The sequence below is a fragment of the Saimiri boliviensis genome, chromosome 9 (genome assembly GCF_048565385.1).
Source record: "Saimiri boliviensis isolate mSaiBol1 chromosome 9, mSaiBol1.pri, whole genome shotgun sequence".
Classification (NCBI taxonomy): Eukaryota; Metazoa; Chordata; class Mammalia; order Primates; family Cebidae; genus Saimiri; species Saimiri boliviensis.
This window is the reverse complement of record NC_133457.1, coordinates 54411544-54433033: the sequence shown is the minus strand read 5'-3', so window position 1 is coordinate 54433033 and position 21490 is coordinate 54411544. Positions and strand designations below refer to the sequence as shown.

The following is a 21490-nucleotide window of genomic DNA, read 5'->3' as shown; positions in this document are numbered from 1 at the left end:
AACAATATTTGTATTCACAGTAATGATGACATAAAGGATTGTATAGATTACTCTAAAATGCTTTACATTATAGGGATATATTACATCTGATATTATTATTGCTGCTACTAATAATATTTCCCCAACACTCACAAATTTGAGAACATTTTCTGAGTCCCGTCTCCAAATGTTTGGCTGTGCCTGACTCTGTAGCTGACTTGAATTCCTTGTTCACTGTCTGATGATTCATTGCACTAAGCACCATTTTCCTGATAATTAAAAACTACTCACTGGCAAGTGGGAGCAGGAACAGGCTGATGTAGGATTTATGCAGAAACACAAAATGAGCCGAAAGACAAATGACCTGTTCTGCCTAGCTAACGGCATTTTTTTCTCCTCATCATCTTCTAAGATTTGGAAAGGCTAGCTGTACTGTAGGAGAGAGGTCTAAGAAGATGTGCCATTCTGAGATGAGGTAGATGCAGGAGGAACCTTTACATGCTTGGCTAAGGACGCTCAACCGCGTCACTCTCCTCATAGAGAACACAGACTCCTGCCCCTCTAAGAGGGGCAATACTAGGGCCACCTTCTCACCCCACCCAATCAGACCTTAGGACAAAGTCATTGAGTTTGAGCCATTTATTAGATATATGATTCACTTCTTCAGTTTCCCTTCTTCAATGTGACAATGCTTTCCTCAGTTTCAGGGAAAATACATACTGAGTCTAATTGTTGCATAGATGCAGTCATACAGATGTTCTAAATTGACATTGCATCACTACCCCAGGCAGACTCCTTGGCTTCTGGTGAAAGGCCTCAGTGACACCAAAGCCCATGGCCACAGAACAGCAGCTGTGCCATCACATATATGTGTGTGCACACACGCACACACGTACATACATACTTCTTAATTCTACAAGCCAGCAGAGCAGGAGACCTCTCTTTGTTAGTAAACTGCACCCACCTTCACACTGCAGACTTTCTTCCATGTGTGTACCCTTATTTTCACAGTACTGGCCTGAAAGAATCCTGGCACCATTAAGAGATGAGCCCTTTCCCTTCTGGGAATAGCTCCTTCCTTGAACTGATTGGGGCCAATATCTGTAAAACTCATTAACTCAGAATCCTTTCCCATTCATCCTTATGTATGTCTTTACTTGCAAACCATTCATTACCGCATATTCTAGATTGTTTAATTAGTTTCCATGGAAGAGTTCCTGTAGGACAGCTTAGCATACATCGTTCAAAAACCCTTGATCTAAAATAACAAGGTAGTTATTTTTAAAGAAACTAACGTAACCCTAAGCGGCTTACAACCCCCACTGCCCACCCGCTGCTTGCTTCCTCTTCCTACCTCCCCAAACACTTCCTAGAACAACTTACTGATGATATAACAAGTCTATCAGTCAGTGAGTCATCACTGTACTTCGGACACTATGCTAGGTATGTCGTCAGCAATATGTTCGTTAATCTCACAGCCACCTTGGGAGGGAGGTGCTACCTCCCTCGTTGGCAGAGGAGAAAAACCACGCTAAGAGATGTGTACTGACTAGTCACATTACACAGGGCTGATAAAAGGTTTTGGGGTCCTCACCTCATCTGTGGGTCCCAGCACCTGGGCTCTTTACCTCCTCTCACCACAGCACAGAATTTGGGAGAAATCACAGCTTGTTGACACTGACCTGCTGTCCCTTTTGCATTCTGAGTGCATCTGTTGCTGCCAGTCACATAGCGGCTGATTTCCACCTTCGGCATCTGTGTTTCTTTGCCTGACTGCTTTCTCTGGCCGTGGAGCCTCCCTGCCCACCTGTATAGCAGGCCAAGCAGCCTCTGACCGATTGTGTGGAAATATCACAGCTCTCTTGATCCCAGGGCGGACCAGCTGGGAAGCATGCGCTCACCTATACATTGTTGAGATGTGAATCTCAGCGGAATTAGGCCTACTCAATGACGCACAGTGGCTTGAGAGCGTGCCTCTTACAGGCTGCCTTCCTTTCCCTATCTTACTTCCCTTCTCATGTCAGGTACTTCTTGGGACCACTACCCAGATAAGCCACTTGCTTTCAAAAATCTTGTCTCAGCGACTGCTTCTAGCTGAGCCCAAGGTAGGATAGGGTGGCCTGGAGGTGCTGACCTGGGTCCTCTATATGCTTTCAATCTGGTTTGGCTGTTCTTCCTCTTGTTCTTTATAATAAATGAAAAAGGCCTGGCACCCCATCTTTGTTTTTCTCTTGGTCCACTCTTATTAAAGCAGAAGTCTCTTCCTACACACACACATCCCTCATACCCCGTCCTAGGAACTAGATCATTCTACATAAACATGAGGATCTCTCAGCTTGCTTTGCCCACGTTTCGTTCTATACATTCCAAAGTCAGTGTCCTCCCAAAACTTTCAAGGAGCCCTCTAGAATGGTATGGACAAGCCCAAAACAAGAGATTTTTATTTAATGACTCAGAAAAAAAAATGTTCTTCTGGGCAGGACAAAAAAGCATTTATTGGGTTCCATTACTTTTCTTTGTTCCCTCTCCTCTACTTTTCGAATGGCTTTTTTCTGCAATGACAATTCTCCACTTTGTCCCCATGCACGCCTATTTATCTTGCCACTGTGTACATCGGTGACAAGGTCTATATTCCTTTATGTATTTCCCATTCACCATTTTATTTGTTTTTCATACTTCAGTGTGTCTGAAGGCATGAAGATTCAATCACCATTTTTCTTTCATACCACCTCATTTTTTCCATGTAGACTTTGCTCTTTTCTCTATTGGTATTTTATAAGCTTTCTTCACATTTTCTCTTCTGGTATACCATCTTGGCACTTCCATCCTGAGATTTTTCTAATGGCAATTTCTCTCTTTTTTAAAAAAATCCATCGTCACCCCTCTTGCAGCCCTGCACCACAGCCGTCAGTTATAACCTTAACAGTGGCCTCCACTCAGGAAAGTTGTCAAGTTGATAAATATTGATATCTCCCCTACCATTTTACCAGCACTTTTCTGCTAATGCATTTGGTTGGCATCAATCAGCTTCCTTGCCTTCTGTGAGCGCCCGGTGTGGGAACTGGTCCCGATCTGTCACTTATAAGTAATCTGCTCCACATTTCATCAACAGCTTATAAAAAAAAAAGAAGAAAATATGGAGGAGAAGTAGAGGAGAGAGAATCAGGCTAGAATGGCCTAGAAGGAAGGGAGATGGGGAGGCCCAGCAAGGGAGGAGAGGCAGAGAACGGCTGTAGCCTGGGGTGTAGGAGAGCTCCGCGCAGGAATGCCCTTGGTGCTGGGGACATCAGCAGTGCTGAATGACAACTGTGTCCTCTTTGGGATGTTAACCGTGCTTATCTCCTCCAACAAGGCTCCCCAGGGATGAAGATCTACATTGACCCCTTCACTTATGAGGATCCCAACGAAGCTGTCCGGGAGTTTGCCAAGGAGATTGATGTATCTTTTGTGAAAATTGAAGAGGTCATCGGAGCAGGTACGGCTCTCCCCTGTCTTGTTTCTGTCCTCCTGGTGTCTGGACATCATCTTCCCACCACTCTAGATGTTCTCTTTCGGTATGAAAAGTCATCCCATTAGGAAGAGAGCTTCTACCTTCTTTCTCCTCAGAAGATGAATCTGAACTATCTACATGTGTATCTAGGACAGAGAGAGAGAACATCATTCGGGATCTTTGGGGACCTTGACCACGGTGGCCAAGCTTGTCTGCTGTTGCAGAAAAGTCAGCTGTGGTTTTATAGATTCAGAAATAACTCTGGAAATGGACCACCAAATGCAGATAAGGAGAGGGGCAGAGGGTACTTAGTTGAGAAGGCTATGAAAGAAATACACATTTTTAGTATTCCACTTACTGACAGTGATATCTCAATGGCTTAAAGTCAAGATATCTTGCCATACTTTAAGGTCTCCATTTCCTATATACATGAATTTGAAGACAGACCATGATGATTAGAAGAGAAACCACTGTTTCCCGAAGAAAGTCAACCTATAGCTTTTTTTTTTTTTTTTTTTTTTTTTTAAACAGAAAGGTCTATGGTATAACTGGTAACAACATAAGACAAATTTCACTCTCAAGAAATGTGTGTGCCCTCATCCATCTCCCTGCACTGGAATAGAAACCCAGTCCAGCATAAAACTCACTGCCTGAGTTGCTCTCAGGAAATCATACCTAAGACTGACCTAGAATTTTCATCTTCCTTTAATGAGTGAGTTAGTTGAGTCAGTTTGGTAATGGACCCCACCTTATTAATGTAAATAAGATAAAACATCTCAAAATATCACTGAAAGAAACCTCATTCCTGCCTCTTGTGAACCCTCCTAAAAGATGTGTTAAATTTGTTTTATTTTCTTCTACGACATTGTTTGTCTTTTCTTCCTCTTTAGTTCTTTTTAGCCATTGTCCGAGCTCTCTTCATGAATGTGCTGTCATCTTTTTTAGGTTCTTGGATCTAGAAGTGCTTTATTCATGTCATTATTGGGAAAGCCATGGAATTGCCTCTCTCAATAATATTTTAACTCAATAAAATATGTTTAGTCAAAGTCTTGCAGCTACTTCATATATTATCTTTAGGGGGGAATGTCACCATCCTTCTGTTCACTGCTCTCTTAATGCACTCAGGGGTCAAAAAGCCATCTGTGAAACTGGAAGTCATATTTGAGAGTCTGCCCCATTAGGCTGCCATCTTCCTGCTCTGGTTTTTCTCTTCAAGAGCTTCGTCCTCACACTTTTTTCAGCATCACTGTGGTAGGTGCTGGGAAATGACACACCACCTGCTCCCGCCGACCCCTCAGGAGTTTCAGCTGGGTCACCAGAATCATATCCACATGAGTTTATACACATTTCCCATTGACTTTTGCATTAAGTATGTTACTGAACCATGACTTTCACTTCTGTGCGGATAATATTCTCTTCCTCTTTAGATGCTGACATATTTAAGGATCATGCCTTGGAAGGCTAGGTACTAGATAAATTGGATAACTCTTATGGGCTCAGATTTCTCCAGTAAACTTGAAAGAGTGTTGGGGAGGCGGGCTTTCAGGCCTGTACTCTGTTTGCTTGCGTTATTAATTGTTGTTATGGCTTGTGGTAATGGTGCTAGTGACTTTAATGTTGTTATTTATGTCACGTGCTTAGAGCGACGTGTTCTGGACTGTATTTCATCCCAGGGAGCACACATCAGCACCCCCGTCCCTGCCTTTGTCAGGAGATGAGTAAAGAGCCTTCTCACTTTATGACCCTGCTGGATAGTTACAATTTGGGGTGAGCTCACCAGCTGCTGGATGCCCATAAAAGGGCAATTGATAGTTCTGCCCCATCCTTCACCTCCGTTTGTGCATAGCATTTACTAGTGCTGCCATGTCTGTGCATTCTGCTCAGAGAAGGCTCAGTCCTCTCCATGACTCACATGGTATTCGGGAGAAATGATGCATTTGGTAGTTTCTATGATGCCCAGTAGCATGGTATAAAGACCTCTGCCCAGTTACTGTTGAACACTCTCTAGCGGAGACCCATCTCCTTGTAATTCAGACTATCCCAGAGTGAATCCCTATGGATATTATCTTACTATGCATAACTTCATGCAATTTTAACAGAAGACACTCCTGCAGGGAACTAGTTTTTCTCCAGGACCTTTTCTCCTCTGTCATCACTCTCATTTCTCTCATACGTTGCCCCACTGAGGCCGACTCTTCAGTACTAAAAGAGCTGGCGTGAAGGTCAAATTGTCTCACAAGTAAGGCATTTGTTAAGGTAAGATTTATACCACGTAACTGGCAATGTTTCTCCTAGCCACTTGAAATACTTGAAGCAAGGGGAAAGCTTGGGTTGTAAATGGCAGCAAAATATGAAAAGAAGAACCTGAAGTCATTTATTCTTTTGTTTTGTTTTGTTGTTGTTATTTGAGACAGAGTCTCGCGTTGTCGCCAGATTGGAGTGCAATGGCACGACCTCGGCTCACTGCAGCCTCCACCTGCCGAGTTCAAGCGATTCTTTTTTTTTTTTTTTCTTTTTTTGAGATGGAGTTTCGCTCTTGTTACCCAGGCTGGAGTGCAATGGCGCGATCTCGGCTCACCGCAACCTCCGCCTCCTGGGCTCAGGCAATTCTCCTGCCTCAGCCTCCTGAGTAGCTGAGATTACAGGCACGTGCTACCATGCCCAGCTAATTTTTTTGTATTTTTAGTAGAGACGGGGTTTCACCATGTTGACCAGGATGGTCTCGATCTCTCGACCTTGTGATCCACCCGCCTCGGCCTCCCAAAGTGCTGGGATTACAGGCTTGAGCCACCGCGCCTGGCTCAAGCGATTCTTTTGCCTCAGCCTCTCGAGTAGCTGGGACTACAGGCATGCACCACCATACCCTGCTAATTTTTGTAGTTTTAGTAGAGACGGGGTTTCATCATGTTGGCCAGGATGGCCTCGATATTCTGACCTCATGATCCGTCCACCTTGGCCTCCCAAAGTGCTAGGATTACAGGTGTGAGCCACTACATCTGGCTGTTATTCTTTTATTTTTTTCTCTCTCCCACCCTCCCTCCCTCCCTCCTCTCTCCCTCCTCTTCTTCCCTCAAGCTTTTACTGAATACTTCTTATATGCTGGACATGCAGAGGTGAATAAATAGACTCAGGTCTGACAGATTTAGTGGGAAAATCAGGCCAGTAACAGTTAATAATTTCACATCCCATCCACACAGACATGTATTATGCAAAGTGTGGGGCTGGCACAGAGCAGCATCCAGCTTGCTGTTCTGGGAGGGGCTGGGTATAGCAGGAAGGCTCTGCAAAGAATGACCTTTGGCCTGAGCCTTCAAGGATAAACACTAGTAGAAAAAGTAAGTTTTTATGAGGCATATGAGAGAATGAGACAGTGACAGAAGAGGAAGACTAAATGATCTAAGAAGGAAAATGAACATGACCTTCTAGCAGTGGTGTGCTGGACAGCCTGCAGTAGCTTGCAAGAGCCAGTTATGCACATCTGTTTCTAGCTGCATGTTTAGTACATGGTGTTGGTAGCTTGACATCAGCTATAGTAGGAGTATTTACACAGCGGGAACTGGCAAATGCTACACATCATGAGCCTGCTGCTCTGTTCGTTCGTTTGTTCGTTCGTTCGTTCGTTCCTTCCTTCCTTCCTTCCTTTTTTCTCTTCTTGACATCAACCATAGTGGGAGTATTCACACTATAGGAATTGACAAATGCTACAAATCATGAACACTTTCCTTCCTTCCTTCCCTCCTTCTTTCCTTCCTTCCTTCTTTCCCTTCCTCCCTCCCTCCCTCCTTCCCTTCCTCAGTTCCTCCCTTTCTTTCTTCCTTCCTTCTTCCTTCCTTCCTTCTTTCCTCCCTCGCTTCGTCCCTCCCTCCCTTCCTTTCTTCCTCCCTTCCTCCCCTTCTTCCCTTCCTCCCCTCCCTTCCTCCCTCCCTTCCTCCCTTCCTTCCTTCCTTCTTTCCTTCCTTCGGAGCTGATAGTTGGACACTTATCAGCACACCCCAATCCCCCAGACTACATAAAGTTATTTCAAAGAGGTTTCAGAAGAACTACCCTGCGTCTGCCAGATACAGAGCCAGAGGAGAAGGCTTGTTGCAGGAGGGATTAAGTTTAGAGTTCAGAAAGATCTTTATTCATTAAACATTTCTTCTGTGCCTGTGACTGTAAGTGGGCGATGCCGGAAAAATACACTTATTGCCTAACAAGTCCTGCCATGCAGGGGTTATTGTCTAATGCACAGACGTTCAGTGCCACTCAGTGAGAGAAAGGCAGCGCAGATGAGGGCCCAGAGATTGTGTAGCCCTGGAGATGGGAGAGAAGCCTTGATGGCAGGCGAGGACTCAGGGAAGAGGGAACAAAGTGGCCCCTGAGGTTGTGGAGGCTGTGGATGGACTGACATTATGTGGCACATCCTGAGAACAAGGGAAAAGAAGATTGCTAGGGAGGGATTTCCTGTGGGTAAGTATTGAACACTAAATCTGGAGAATCAGGCCAAGATCTAGAGATCCAGAGGCTGTCATATGAATTTTATCCCACAGAAAACAGGTTTCATAGCAGGGTGGGTGAAAGGACCAGTGCCAGGGAGCTGAATCTTATAAACACTGTGTTTGGATCTGACTGGAAGAGGGTGATGGCAAAGGATGGGTCAAACCCTGGAGGTGCGAAGACCAGCTATGGGCTTTTGCTTGGATGGCGTGGAGAGGTTTTGAGAGGGTTGATGCCAAGACCGAGGCTGCATTTAAGTGACTACATGTATCCAAACTGGGATATACCCAAATGAATGTGACGAATGCAGTGACTAGTGGGCTTGGTGCCTGGAGTTGATGGGAAGTGGTAGCATAGAGGCTGTGACCAGAAATGAGGCGCATCAGGTTACGGGAGAATAAGGCTGCCTGGCATCCAGGGTGTGGGGAATGGCAGCTGTGCATGCGAGTGAAGATCTGTGGAGGAAAATTAAGAACCTGCAAGGCTGAAGAATTGCATGAACTGCCAGAGTTTCTCCTAAAGTTGTTGCAAATGTTGATCAAAGAAATAAAAAGATAATAATTTTGAGCCAGGTGTGATGCCGCCCAAGAAGACAATAATAAATCATTAATTATGAAGTAATTATTTCTTTAATGTCCATCTTTCCTCACAAGTCTCAAAGTTCCATGGGAACAAGGGAATGTACGTGTTTTGTTGGTCTGATACCCGGACTAGTGCATGGCACTTAAGTGCTCAATTTGTTGTATATGGCAAATGAAAGTAGGTCTTTGGTGGGAGAACATGGCAGTGCTAAAAATATGGAGAATTAGGTAATGTTTAGGAGAATGAAGAGAGACTGGAGACATGGCATGAGATCATGAGTCATTTGATGCTCTGAAAGTGGCCCAGTGGCCCAGTGGAGTGAAGGAAAGCTGACCTTTCCTCTTCTCCCCACAGATACTGAGAGTAATTGAAACATCTTTACAGACGATAGCAGTTCACCCTGGTATCTTCAGAAAATATCAGCTTATTGTTACCATGAGTCTAACAGGCATCATCTCATAAGTCAATTCCCATGCATTGGTTAATTCTAGTCAGTTTGATTAGTAGACTTACCCAGAGCGTGAGCCAGGGCTCTACAGCTGGAATGGCACTCCTGGGCTGTGCAGCGTGAAACCTGAATAACTGTAGTCAACAGCCCAAGCATGACTGTCAGTGCATGCCTATGTAGGTGAAGTTGTCACCAGAAGTTGTTAGTGGAAAAACACATGCCATTTGTATTTTAATTAATAAATACATTCTCCTCTGACTTTAGCAGCTATTGATTCAAAATTTCCAGGAATGGATGATCGTCTGGAAGAAGGAAGCTTGCAGTGAAAGGGCTGGATGAGAAGAGTTGGGATGAGGGAATGTGTGATAAGTGTGGATGGGGATGGAATGATCCGTGAGGCCAACAAAGGCCCGGGTTTCCTTGGGGACGGTTTGGCAGAAAGGTCACTTGCAAATTTGACAGTCCTGGCATCGTTCAGAGCACAGATGGGCAGCATGAGGGTAGCTCCACACTGAATAGAAGTTAGAGCAAGAAGCATTTCTAGGAGAGGGAATCACAGACATGTCTCCAGGAACATAGTCAAAGTAGCTGGCGTGTCTTGAACACTCACCGTGTCTATGACAATACTCTACATTCTTCACAAGCATTGTCTCATTGAACTCTCTTACTGCTCTGTGAGTTAGCGCATATGTGTGTGTATGCATGTATAGTTTCGTGTAACTGGTAAGGAAATCAACATTCAGAGTATAGCTTGCCGAGTGTGTGCTGCCAGTTGAGTTTATGATAGAGGTAGAATTTAAACCCAGCTAGAGCTGATCTAGATCTGGAGAATGTAACTCTCATGTGAATGGACCTTGGGCTGTTGCAGACAGTTACAGAGTGGCTAGCTGCCACTCCCGTTGCTGTGGATACAGATGTATATACAGACATATGTGATTTATAGGTATGCAGTTCTAATAACTATAAAAAGCTACAAGATAAGAGGAAACCATTTTCTCTCACTCTCTTGATTTTAAGTATTGTGAATACAGTGGATGTCAAGCAGGTTCCATCTCATGTGCCAACTCCAGTGGCCTAGTTAAAGAGTATCCGAGGAACTCTGATAAAAGGGTGAGGATGGTTGTGGTCAGCTAATAATGTCTATCCTCTGTGCAGGCTCAGGAAGTGGTGGTACTCAGAATGTGTACTATGGTTCTGCTCTCCCTGGTTTAGCCACAACTCACTTATCTTGCACAGGCTAGGGTGTTAAAACTTGCCTGAAATCATACTTTAAAACCTAGTTTAAATGTATTCTTAAAACATTCCATTTCTGGTGTAAGCTTGAATTAGTAACTAGAAGCTCTGCTTTCCTTTTTTTCCCCCACGGCAGTTTTTGACTTCAAAATGCTGTCTTTAAAAAAAAAAAAAAGTGCAATTGTGTGTAGATTTGAGCTGCTTGCATAACCAGCAGCTACTGCTTGCAATACCTGCTGGCAGGTGAATGTTCCGTTTCAAAAATTGAGAATTCTTTTCTTCTGATTTTACATTTAATAGTTGAGGCATTTAATGCTGCTGAACCACTTTTTCTCTCTTCCTCATTTTGTCAAGGAAGGTAGGAAAGAGGAATTGGCAAGGAGCTGAAACTTGGAGGGAATAATTTCAGCAGCTGTCTGGGAGGACACGCGTAGGAATTGGTTAAATTACCCTCAGCGGACAGCCTTGAGGTTCATGGTTCTCAGACCTATCAGGCAGGCATCAGAATCGCCTGGAGGCTGCTAAAACCCAAGTCACAGGCCCCATCTACTGAGCTTTTGATGCTGTGGGTCTAGGTGGGGTTTGGGAATGTGCATTTTCTAACCACTTCCTAGGTGATACTGATGCTGCTGATGAAGAACCGCAGTTTGAGAACCACTGCTGAGCACATTCGCCGCTAGACTGGCCTACAGCTGGATCTGGGTCCAAATCAAGTAGATGTTTGTCCATAGGAGGGGATCCGAGGTCAGCTGCAAAGATGTGTGCCAATCAAAGACCAGTAGGACCGAAATTAGGCTGGTTGTATTTACTGTCAATAAAGAATCTGCATGAAAAGAATCAGCCACAACCACTACCCAGCATAAGCATTTTCTATAAGCATCTGTCTTAAATACAATGTTAACTCTTGAATTGCTGGGAATATTTTCTAGGTATTATTAAAAATGAAAACATTATGGACATGATTTGGAGCTCATGTGAAAGGAAGCTCTTTAGAGTTCAGATGATGGCAAATCAAAGTACCACAGACATCAAGTCCTGGCCCTTAATTTCAGGAAAATTATCAAAAAGCAAAAATAATTTCTCGAAGGTGCTATATTAAACCGAAGTCAAAGATCACAGGTGATAGCAATTTCTTATATTGTAAGTGACACTGGGTCTTGATTTCCTGTTATTAATAATTGCAATACACCCATCAACTCCCACCTGTCTATAAGGCTATTGGCTGTGGGGTGCTTAAGGGTCAGAAACCCCAGACGTTAGCATCCTAGGCTTACCTGGAGACATCCTCCATGCCCAGGCACCCGGCAGGGAAACTTCGCCATGACCCCTGGCAAAAAGCTCTGGTGTGTCTTAGATCAGTCACCGTTAAGTCTCACAAGGCTACAGAAACCTACTTTTCCTCTCTTTTCTCCTCCAATGAGGCCCCCACTCTGCACTCCCCACTATGCTACCTACTTCTACTTTGTCTTTTTAAAATAGGCCTGGTGCAGTGGCGCATGCCTGTAATCCCAACACTTTGGGAGGCCAAGGCGGGCAGATCACCTGACGTCAAAAGTTCAAGAACAGCCTGGCCAACATGGAGAAACCCCGTGTCTACTGAAAATACAAAAATTAGCCGGAAGTGGTGGTGCACACCTGTAATACCAGATACTTGGGAGGCTGAGGCAGGAGAATTGCCTGAACCCGGGAAGTGGAGGTGGCAGTGAGCTGAAATCGCACCACTGTACTCCAGCCTGGGCAACACAGTGAGACTCTGTCTAAAAAAAAAAATAAGGACTGGGCCTGGTGGCTCACACCTGTAATCCCAGCACTTTGGGAGGCCAAGGTGAGTGGATCACGAGGTCAGGAGTTCAAGACCAGCCTGGCCAACATAGTGAAACCCCATCTCTACTAAAAATACAAAAATTAGCCGGGCACGGTGGTGGGTGCCTGTAATCCCAGCTACTTAGGAGGCTGAGGCAGAAGAGAGAATCGCTTGAACCCAGGAAGCAGAGGTTACAGTGAGCCGAGATCACGCCACTGCACTTCGTCCTAGGTGACACGGCGAGATTCTATCTCAATAAATAAATCAATCAATAACCACCCACAATTGTTTCCAACAGTTTGTGGTTTACAAAGCACCTTCTCCTAGACTTCTCCCAACACCTTGTTAGTTAGGCGAGACAGTTGGTCACTTCTTTTGGTTGAATAGCAATGAGAAAGCTTTGTTCTGGAGAAATGAAGGGTCCGCCAACATCCAATGACTCGGTGTGGTTTGGCAGTAGACGTGGAGCTGCCTCCTCCACTCACTACCAATTTTCCTCCCAACTGCACTCAGGGGGCTACTTAGTTACAGGGGTGAACATCATCTCCTAGTGAGGATTAGATATTAAGTGACATCCTTTGCAGTTAGTGCTTTGAAAACCTCCTGGCTTGGAGAATATGAAGACATTTCTTTGCCAGACAGGAAAGGAGCTCTTTCTACAGAATAACCATTCTTTTAAAGAACTGCCGTTCTTTAAGTCACTGCAGAGCAGATTTCTGAGAGCAGCGACACCATGACCATGAAGGTAACCAACCACAAAGCCCACCGTGCCCTACCCAAAGAGGGCATGTTTATATTTTATAATTTTAAAAAGCTGTATGATGAGTTTTTTCAGACTTGAAGACCAGTCAGTTTTAGACTTGAAAACCAATGAGTTTTTAGACTTGAAGACCAAAACTAGTTTGATGGAATCAAACTACTTTTCTAATTGGAAGAATGTTATTTAATTTTTAATCTTAGTTTTTAAAACTTTCTAAAAGTAGTCCATACTATCTTCATATTTCTTCCTTCCTTCTTTTCTTCTTTTTCTCCTCTTACATCCACAAAAACCACATTATATGCCAGGCCTGGTGCAGTATGAGGCAACCTATATGTGTGCTCTGCTTAGTATTCGGAAGTATAGAGATAAATTTCAGGTTCGCCATGGCTTTTGGCAGGTCACAAGTTCATTTGAAAAGTGCTTGGATGGTTTAAGCCTATGGTTTTCAGCCTGAGCAGCATGTGAGAATCACTGGGACAGCCAGGCCTGGCTTCGTGGACCTGTGACTGGTGCGTTTGCACGGGGCCCCATGTTGAGAGGGGCCTGCACTTGGTTTAATGCTCTGCTGTCACAGTATTGAAATTCTCAATAATTTTTGAACAAGGAATGCTGCACTTTGACTTTGCACCGTGCTCTACAAATTACGTAACCAATCCTTTGGGCGGCTTTTAAATAGGTCAATGTGCAGGCTGTATCCAGACCAAATTGTCAGAATCTCTGCAGTGAGGTCCAGGCCTCTGCACTCTGTAAGTCTCTTCAGGTGATTCCAGTGGGCAGCCAACTTTGAGAACCACTGAGGTAGAACAGAAGTTCTTGACTGGAGTCTTTCTGTGTGTTGCGGGGGACATCAGATTCACTTGGAGCACTTTTGTGAACTCCACACACTGATGTGTACGAACTGATAAATACACTGATTTCCAAGTTCTGATGCCACCCGACTCCCAGCAGGAGGCTTACATGAATGACATCTGCCTATGAAACAGTATCACTTCTTCTGCTCTCTCCTGGATATTGAGTTGCTGTGGTAGTCACTATATATGACTTGTGTGAACCTGCGCACTTGGGGCATGGTAGTCCCTGAACTGGAATTTCATATCGGTGTAGCTTTATTGCCTGTGGCCCTGCTAACTGAGGCATAGCTATTAGAGGCCATGTGGCAGGAAGAGATGGGCATGGGTAGCAACCCTGGCTGTGACTCCCAGCTGTGTGATTGGGGCATGTTTTCCTTGTCCCTCAGTTTCTCTGTTATTTAAATGGCCATAGTGACACCTAACTCACAAGAGTGTTGTGAAGACTGAATAAGTCACACAAAGTGCCTAGCACAGTTCCTGGCACATAGCAGGTGGTTAATAAATAGATATTTGTGTACTGCCTCCTCCACAGAGACGCAGTAGCACACCCTTATCCTCAACTATCAGCTCTGGCTTTTTCCTAGAAGAAAATAGAGCTCATTATTATGGCAGCAAGGAAGAAATACCAATATTCTTCCATTAGCATATGTATCGAATCTGTAATTTGTATTCATTCATCTCATAGTTTTATATATATATATATGCTATATATATGCTACATATATACATGCATAACCATATTTAGTCACTTATATACATACATTTACATATATACACACATACATACATATACATAAATATGTATGTGGCAGGCCTGTATTGTCCAGTACTTTGCTTTAAATTTTACTCATTTTAATTACTAAATAAATTAAGCCACTGTAGTGTGTGTGTGTAGAAGATGATGCTGCAGTATACATATTTTTAACACACAAATTTAAATAGTGGCACTTCTACTTCTGGATAGAGCAAAGATAGAATCTTCAGCAGTTTGTCCCCAAGAGCGAGCAAGGCAAAAGCCAAGCATATAATAATAAATATGAGACGACAACTTTTACTGGCATGTCTGCTGTGTGCCAGGCACTACAGTGGAGTGGATGTGCAAGCTACAGACGTGAATGAGACTTGGTCTGACCTGGTGCAGTTCAGCAAAAGAGCGTATGATTCCACATGAAAGTCAGTGTTGTGGCCAGGAGCAGTGGTGTACAGCTGTAGTCCCATCTACGCAGGAGGCTGAGCAGCATGATCGCCTAACGGGGGAGCTTGAGTCCAGTATGGGCAACATAGTGAGACTCTGTCTAAAAGAAAAGACAAGAGAAAGGAAGGGAATGGAAGGGAAAAGGGAAAGGAAGGGAATTACTGGCTTTTTAAATATGGCCAGTAATTTATCTGATCGTTCACAGGTTGCTCCATCATTTTCTTCCAGGAGCGGAAAGTGAGAGAGAAAGTTCCCCTGGCAGAAAGCCACGTTTCTCCTGTCAGGCCTTTGCCACACATTCCATGCCACACTTACAAGTAGACGCTTAACTGCTTCACATGAAAGAATCGGAAATTACGAAGCCAAGTTAAATCATAAAATAACTTTTGAAATCACATTAAACAGGATTCAACAGATTTTTTTTTTTTAGGCAGCTATGCAATAGTGTCACCGTAATTGTTTTAACTCTTGGTGACTTTACTGTGAAAATGTTTCAATGCTGTGGCATGCACGGAGGTGTGCAGCTCATAACTGTTTGGAGAAATAACTTGCTATTCCCCTGCCAAAAGCGCAGTTAGTTGACAGCCTTCAGCTGCAGCACCGCCAGGGGTGGCCCTGGCTTTCCTGCAGAGGCCCAGCTCCTCCCAGCAGCCCCTAGCCAGTGACTGAGCATGGCAGGGATGTGAGGGCCTGGCTGCTTCTGCGATAGGAACTGCTCTGGCTCTGCCTTTTGGGTTAGCTGGGATTTCATCAGGTTTGTGTGGTGATCTTGGGCTTTCTCAGCCCAATCCTGCTTCCTCCCACTTTTGTGTTTCGGAAGTGAACCTCTTCCCTTCCTAACTCCTCAGTGTCTGTTTACTGGGGCACCCAATGAACACAAATGCTTTCCCAGCAATGCAGGAACATAAATGGCATACATCTCATCCACAGGGCCAGAATACCTGAACATGTCCTCTATCCCCTGAATGTTCTTGTACCAGGATACATTAAAAATGAATCATGATCCTGCCAAAGTGAAATTGACCATTTCATTTCAATTATTCAGCTAGACACAATGGAAAAATTAAGTATGGGGAGAAACAAACTCATATATTCTGAAATTCCACTTTAGTTACCCAAACTATTTCTCGATATCTTTTCTTTTTCTTATTTATTTATTTATTTATTTATTTATTTTGAGACAGAGTCTCACTTTGTCACCCAGGCTGGAGTACAGTGGTGCAATCTTGGCTCACTGCAACCTCCACCTTCCGGGTTCAAGTGATTTTCCTGCCTCAGCCTCCCAAGGTAGCTGGGATTACAAGCACCTGCCACCACACCCAGTTAATTTTTGTACTTTTAGTAGAGACAGGGTTTCACCATCTTGGCCAGGCTAGTCTCAAACTCCTGACCTCATGATCCACCCACCTCGGCCTCCCAAAGTGCTGGCCAAACTATTTCTAAGAACCAAGGTAAGGTATGTACTTTAGTAATCCTTTTGTGTTTGCCATAAACTGGTTACAGCCAAGACAGTATAGTCACAATGAGAGAACACTATTTCAATTTTCACCATTTAAATCATAACTTGAAGCACCATTGTTCTCCATTAGATACCTTCCCTCTTGGTTCCACAGACTGAGAAGGAAGAGGATGTTAATGGCATGTTTGCTGTTGCAGGAGAGTTTGGAGAAGTGTACAAGGGGCGTTTGAAACTGCCAGGCAAGAGGGAAATCTACGTGGCCATCAAGACCTTGAAAGCAGGGTACTCGGAGAAGCAACGTCGGGACTTTCTGAGTGAGGCGAGCATCATGGGTCAGTTCGACCATCCCAACATCATTCGCCTGGAGGGTGTGGTCACCAAGAGTCGGCCTGTCATGATCATCACAGAGTTCATGGAGAATGGTGCTTTGGATTCTTTCCTCAGGGTAAGAGCAACTCAGGGACTTGGATGATGCACTTGAATGCAGGTGAATGGTGGCTTGGGAGAGGGGTTCCCTGAGCACAACCCACCATTCAGGAATTGCCCAATCCAGTGTGAATGGGCGTTGGAGATGTTAGCAGAGATTTGTCGCTAAAAGAATAGAACAAAACAGGGCTTGTGGGATCCTCAGGAGGAGGATGGCATGGAGCAGGGCCTTGACAAATGCTTGTTGGATGAATAAAATGAATAGAGAGGGCCAAAGAATGGCCATTGGCATCTGCATGAATCACAGAGATTGAAGAGACTTTTGGCGGCTGCATAGCCCCGTGTGATTCATGGAAACATTCACAGCCGTCTCTGCCTTTCACCAGCACAGCCACCCTCCCAGACGGCTCTCTCTGTTTACAGGTTCAGGAGTAAAATGGGTTGCCATTTCCTGATGCCTGGGCCACCTGCCCTCTGAGGAGGCATTTCCGGGCGGGGAAGGGGAAGACTGCATCACAAGCATCCACGGGTTATTTCTGTGGTCGGTGAAGATTCCCAGCCAACTTGCAGCAGAAGTGGGGAGTAGCTGAAGGCCTTTGGCTGGGAGACCTGTAACAGATCATTGTCAGAATATGCCCAAACTAGAGCCAGGCCCACAATGGAACTGTTTTTATTTCTGTAGGGTATCACAGAGCACCTAGAGGAAGGCTGAATGACAATGGCCAAGATGCTGATGTCGGGGGAGTGGAAGCTGACAGCTTTGACCAGGAAGCAGAAACTGAGGGCAGAGAGTCCAGTGGGCAGCGTCAAAGAATAGGCAGAGCCTTCTGAGCAAGGACTTCAGGGTGATACCCAGCAGCTGGCTACACACGTGGCCCAAGCAACTAAACAATAGCTGTGGCTGCAGATTAAAGGGTCAGCCACTGAAACATTGCTGGGGTCACTGCTCTGGCCAGGCCCTGTTCTGGATGCTGTCCCTACAGAGATAAAGGAAACCTTGCTCTAATGATACATCACAAATCACCCCCAAGACCTCAGTGGCTTAGCACAACAACTATTTATTTTGCTCATGAATCTGCAATTTGGGCAAGGTTTTGGAGGGACACCTCTAATCCACATGGAGTCAGTTGCAGTAGCTCGAGGGCTGAAGATTTGTCTGAAGCCTCCTTCATTCAAATATTATGTGGTCAGTGCTGACTATCAGCTGCCACCTTTCTATGTGGCCTGCTTGGACTTCCTTAGAGCAAGCTGGATCTCAGGAAAAAGCATCCCAAGAGGAGAATGGGGAATCTGTAACACTTTAGTGACCTAGCCTAGGAAGTCATATAGTGTCCCTTCCAACATAGTGACAGGCCCAGATACAAGGGGAGAAAACAGGCCCCACGTTTTGATGAAGGGACATCAACTCAATGTCTTCTTACACATAACAGATGGGAGATATCGTTATGTACAGCATGCCACAAATGTAGCCCCTGCTTCGGCTAGTACCCAAAGCTTCTAGCAATCTTTTGCCTATCTTATATTTTTTCCCCACGAGTTAAGTACATATGTAGTAAGTGAAGTTCTCAAGTCTTCCTGGAGCATCCAGGGAAGGCTTCAAAGAGGAGGAATAATTTATCTGATATTAGAGAATGAGGAACTTGCCAGGCAAGTGAGGAAGCAGGCAGGTAGGCTGATGGAATGGCAAAATATGAAGGTCAAAGTAAGTGTGGACCTATTCGGTAGTATATCAGCAGCTGCATGGTAGCCCCAGCACTCAGAAACAGAGCTTAGAGACTGCAGTGTGGAAGGGTAGCCGGGAGGCTTGTCTAGAAGCACACTATTGAAGCTACCTTTGTATGACAGTAACATACTTTTCACCCAGTCTGGGTCATTAGGCAGTAGTGGCTTTTGTTTTTCTGGGGGTGCAGGGGTGGGAGATAACTGATTTGGATTGTTGGACCCACGTACTTTGCCTAGGACAGCCTCCTTGAGGATATGGGTTATGCTTTGTATTTGGAAACTCTAGTACCTAGCACACTGCACACCTGGTAAATGCTAGTTGAACGAAAAATTATTTCTCAAAGAAAAATGCTAGGGAGTGGCCTGAGAGCTCTAGTCATCCTGTGTGTACATTATTTCTCACTCACTGTCCTTGCTGCCACCCCTCTCATGTCAGTGCAAGGCATTGTCTATGCTTTCCTGGGAACATTCACTTATGATCAGAGATCTCATGAAGATAGTTGAATTTAAAAAGTTGAATAAAGTTGAGTTGAATAAACAATGTTGAGTAACCTTGATTATAAAAAGCAATGTGAGAAAGAAAAGCATTTTCTGGAACCAGAGTCAAGACACTTTTGGGAGTCATTTATTTCCTACCAGTCACCTGACTGGATTTCGCAGAGAGCCACTACTTGATTTGGGGACTGTGATCACACTCCGCCACTGGACCGTGCAGGGGAACAGGGAGATTCATTCTCAGGAGCCTGCAGGAAATCGAAACCCCACACTGCTGCTCTTCCTAGGGCCTGTTTTCATTTGGGGCCCAGGTCACGGAGGCATGTTGGACACCAGCATTTCTCATGATGATGAGCTGAGCTTGCAGGGGAAGAAAACCTAGGGGCAAGAGAGGAGCATGGGAAAACAGAGCAGCAGGCAAGGCGCGAAAGGAGTGGTGGGAGCAGGCAGTGCCAGGAGGAGAGGGGAAATGAAGCGTTTCTGACTCCTCACACTGCATGGAGGCAGGTAATCTATAAATCTAATTTCAGCCTTACTACCGAACCCTGGAGCATAGCAACATTAATTGATGTATCTGCTGCTTGATAAAATCAAAAAAATAGGTCATCAGTTCAGTTCTACAGGGTCCATCTTCTGGGAAGTAGGATAATTTTAGGATCACTACTCAGAGAAGAAATGAAAAGGATTAGGCCTCCATTTGTGCAACTGTTTCCTCCCCTCCAACTTCTCCTTTCCCGCTGGTCGTAGTGTCCTTGGAGAGTGGCTACAGCTCTAGCCCTGAATCGGCATCTGAGAGATGCCATTCTTCTTCAACAGCATGCTCAGTAGATGGCTCATTATTATCCATTTTCTAAAAATGATTGTGCCCTAGATTACATAGCATATAAATCCGTAATTAAATATTTCCTTCTTGGCACTCAAATTCAAGGGATTCAACCTGTTGGCTCTTCCCTAATATTAGGAACAATTCCTGAAGCCATGACCAGTGTCCCATGGCTTGGCTAACGTGGTTCTTGATATGCTCCAATAGGCCTTGTTGCCTAAAGCTTGGCTTTGTGGTTGCTGCTGGTTCTTTTACAAATAATCGTAAGTGGAAGCCTCTTGAAAGTCACTGAGTAATGTCAGATGGGAACATCTCTCATCAGAGAAGCTCACTGATGGGCTGAAACCGGAAGGTAGCAACACAAATATCGGGAAGAGAACACCAGACTGGAAGTCCTGAGACCAGGGTTCTGCTTTGGTTTGTGCTATGAGTCACCTGTGGCCTTGAGCAAATCTGTTAACTCAGTTTCCCAATTTATAAACTAAAGGCATTGAGCTAGATGAGCTTGAAAGGTCCCTTTCAGTTAGAAAAACGTCTATGATTCATTTTCTTCAAACAAATCAAATAAGGGTTTCATTTCCTAAAGTGGATTCGTCAATGAAAGTTGAGATACCTAAATCCTTCCTGTCTAATATAAGGCCCAGTAGGTGACTTCAGTGCACTTGAAGAAAAGCAGTTTCAGCAGAAAGCACTTCATGAAGGGAGGAAAGCTTAAATCACCTCACCTAAACCTGTATTTCTTCACTGTACTATATTTTTGCTATGTGTTCAGCATGGAGCCAGGTTCTTTCCCAAAGTCACTAAGAAATAAGTTAGGTTTCTTTTCTCTGTCTTGTTTATCTTTGAATGTTGTTGTTCATATCTCTAAAAGTTCTTCCTGGAGAATTATGCCAATCAACTGAGCATATAACAGACATGCCAGAAAAAAAGTTGTAATATGTTTTTATCTTTAAATTTCACCAAGGTAACGAAATCAACAGACCTGACCCTATCTATCTTGTTATGTGGTTCCCTTGAAGATTTCTAAAGAAAATGTATTGCCCATTGCAGAGTCAGCATATTCCAGTGGCAGAAGCATGGGACAGGAGTTAGAAGACCCACATAAGAGTAGTGTCATTAATCAATCATGGTTCTTTTCCCTGCAAAACTTATGCCCAGCCTTCTTCTCCACACAGCATTTGAGGCCACCATCACCAGTGGATCAGAGATGGACTGTCAGTGGAGAAGTGATTTACCATTCTGAACTTTGATTGTGGTTATAACTCAAAACCACAGAGTGATTTAAGGCTGATCGCAAACATTTTCTAGGCCTCCTTTATCTTGTCTGTGAAAACAATGTAATATTGCCTGCCTTGCCTACTGCATAGGACCAGTTTTATGGATCAAAACATATTTTGTGAAGTATTTGCCATTCAAAAGTCAAGCGATGAATGCTACCAACATTTATGACTAATTGATCCAAACTTTAGGTTTGCATCATTAGGTCTCAGCCATGTACTACAATTACAGATGCCTATCTGTCACCTGCTGAGCTCAGCATGTGCTGAGTACTGGGCTCCCTAAGGGAAATGATCCCAGGATGTTTTCCCCACCAGGAAGCCATAAGAACCCAGAGTTCTGGTTCCAGGTGTCCTCAGTCTCTTTCACCACACACATCTGAGGTACAGGGGAACTGATTGTGAGTCATTACTAAGGCCTTGCTGATATTAGCAGGGATCATTGCTACCATCTTGGAGTCCACAAGGCA

General features: G+C 44.4%; 1 protein-coding gene across 5 annotated transcripts in view; it reads left to right on the top strand.

Moving 5' to 3' along the window:
• The window catches only part of EPHB1 (EPH receptor B1), a 623986-nt gene that overhangs the window by 552966 nt on the left and 49530 nt on the right, over positions 1-21490 (top strand). For all 5 annotated transcript variants that reach the window (XM_074405896.1, XM_074405895.1, XM_074405894.1 and 2 more), the window contains 2 exons: positions 3332-3454; positions 16475-16722. In XM_074405896.1, the coding sequence (XP_074261997.1) occupies positions 3332-3454; positions 16475-16722 (371 nt within the window). The remainder of the gene's footprint in view (positions 1-3331; positions 3455-16474; positions 16723-21490) is intronic.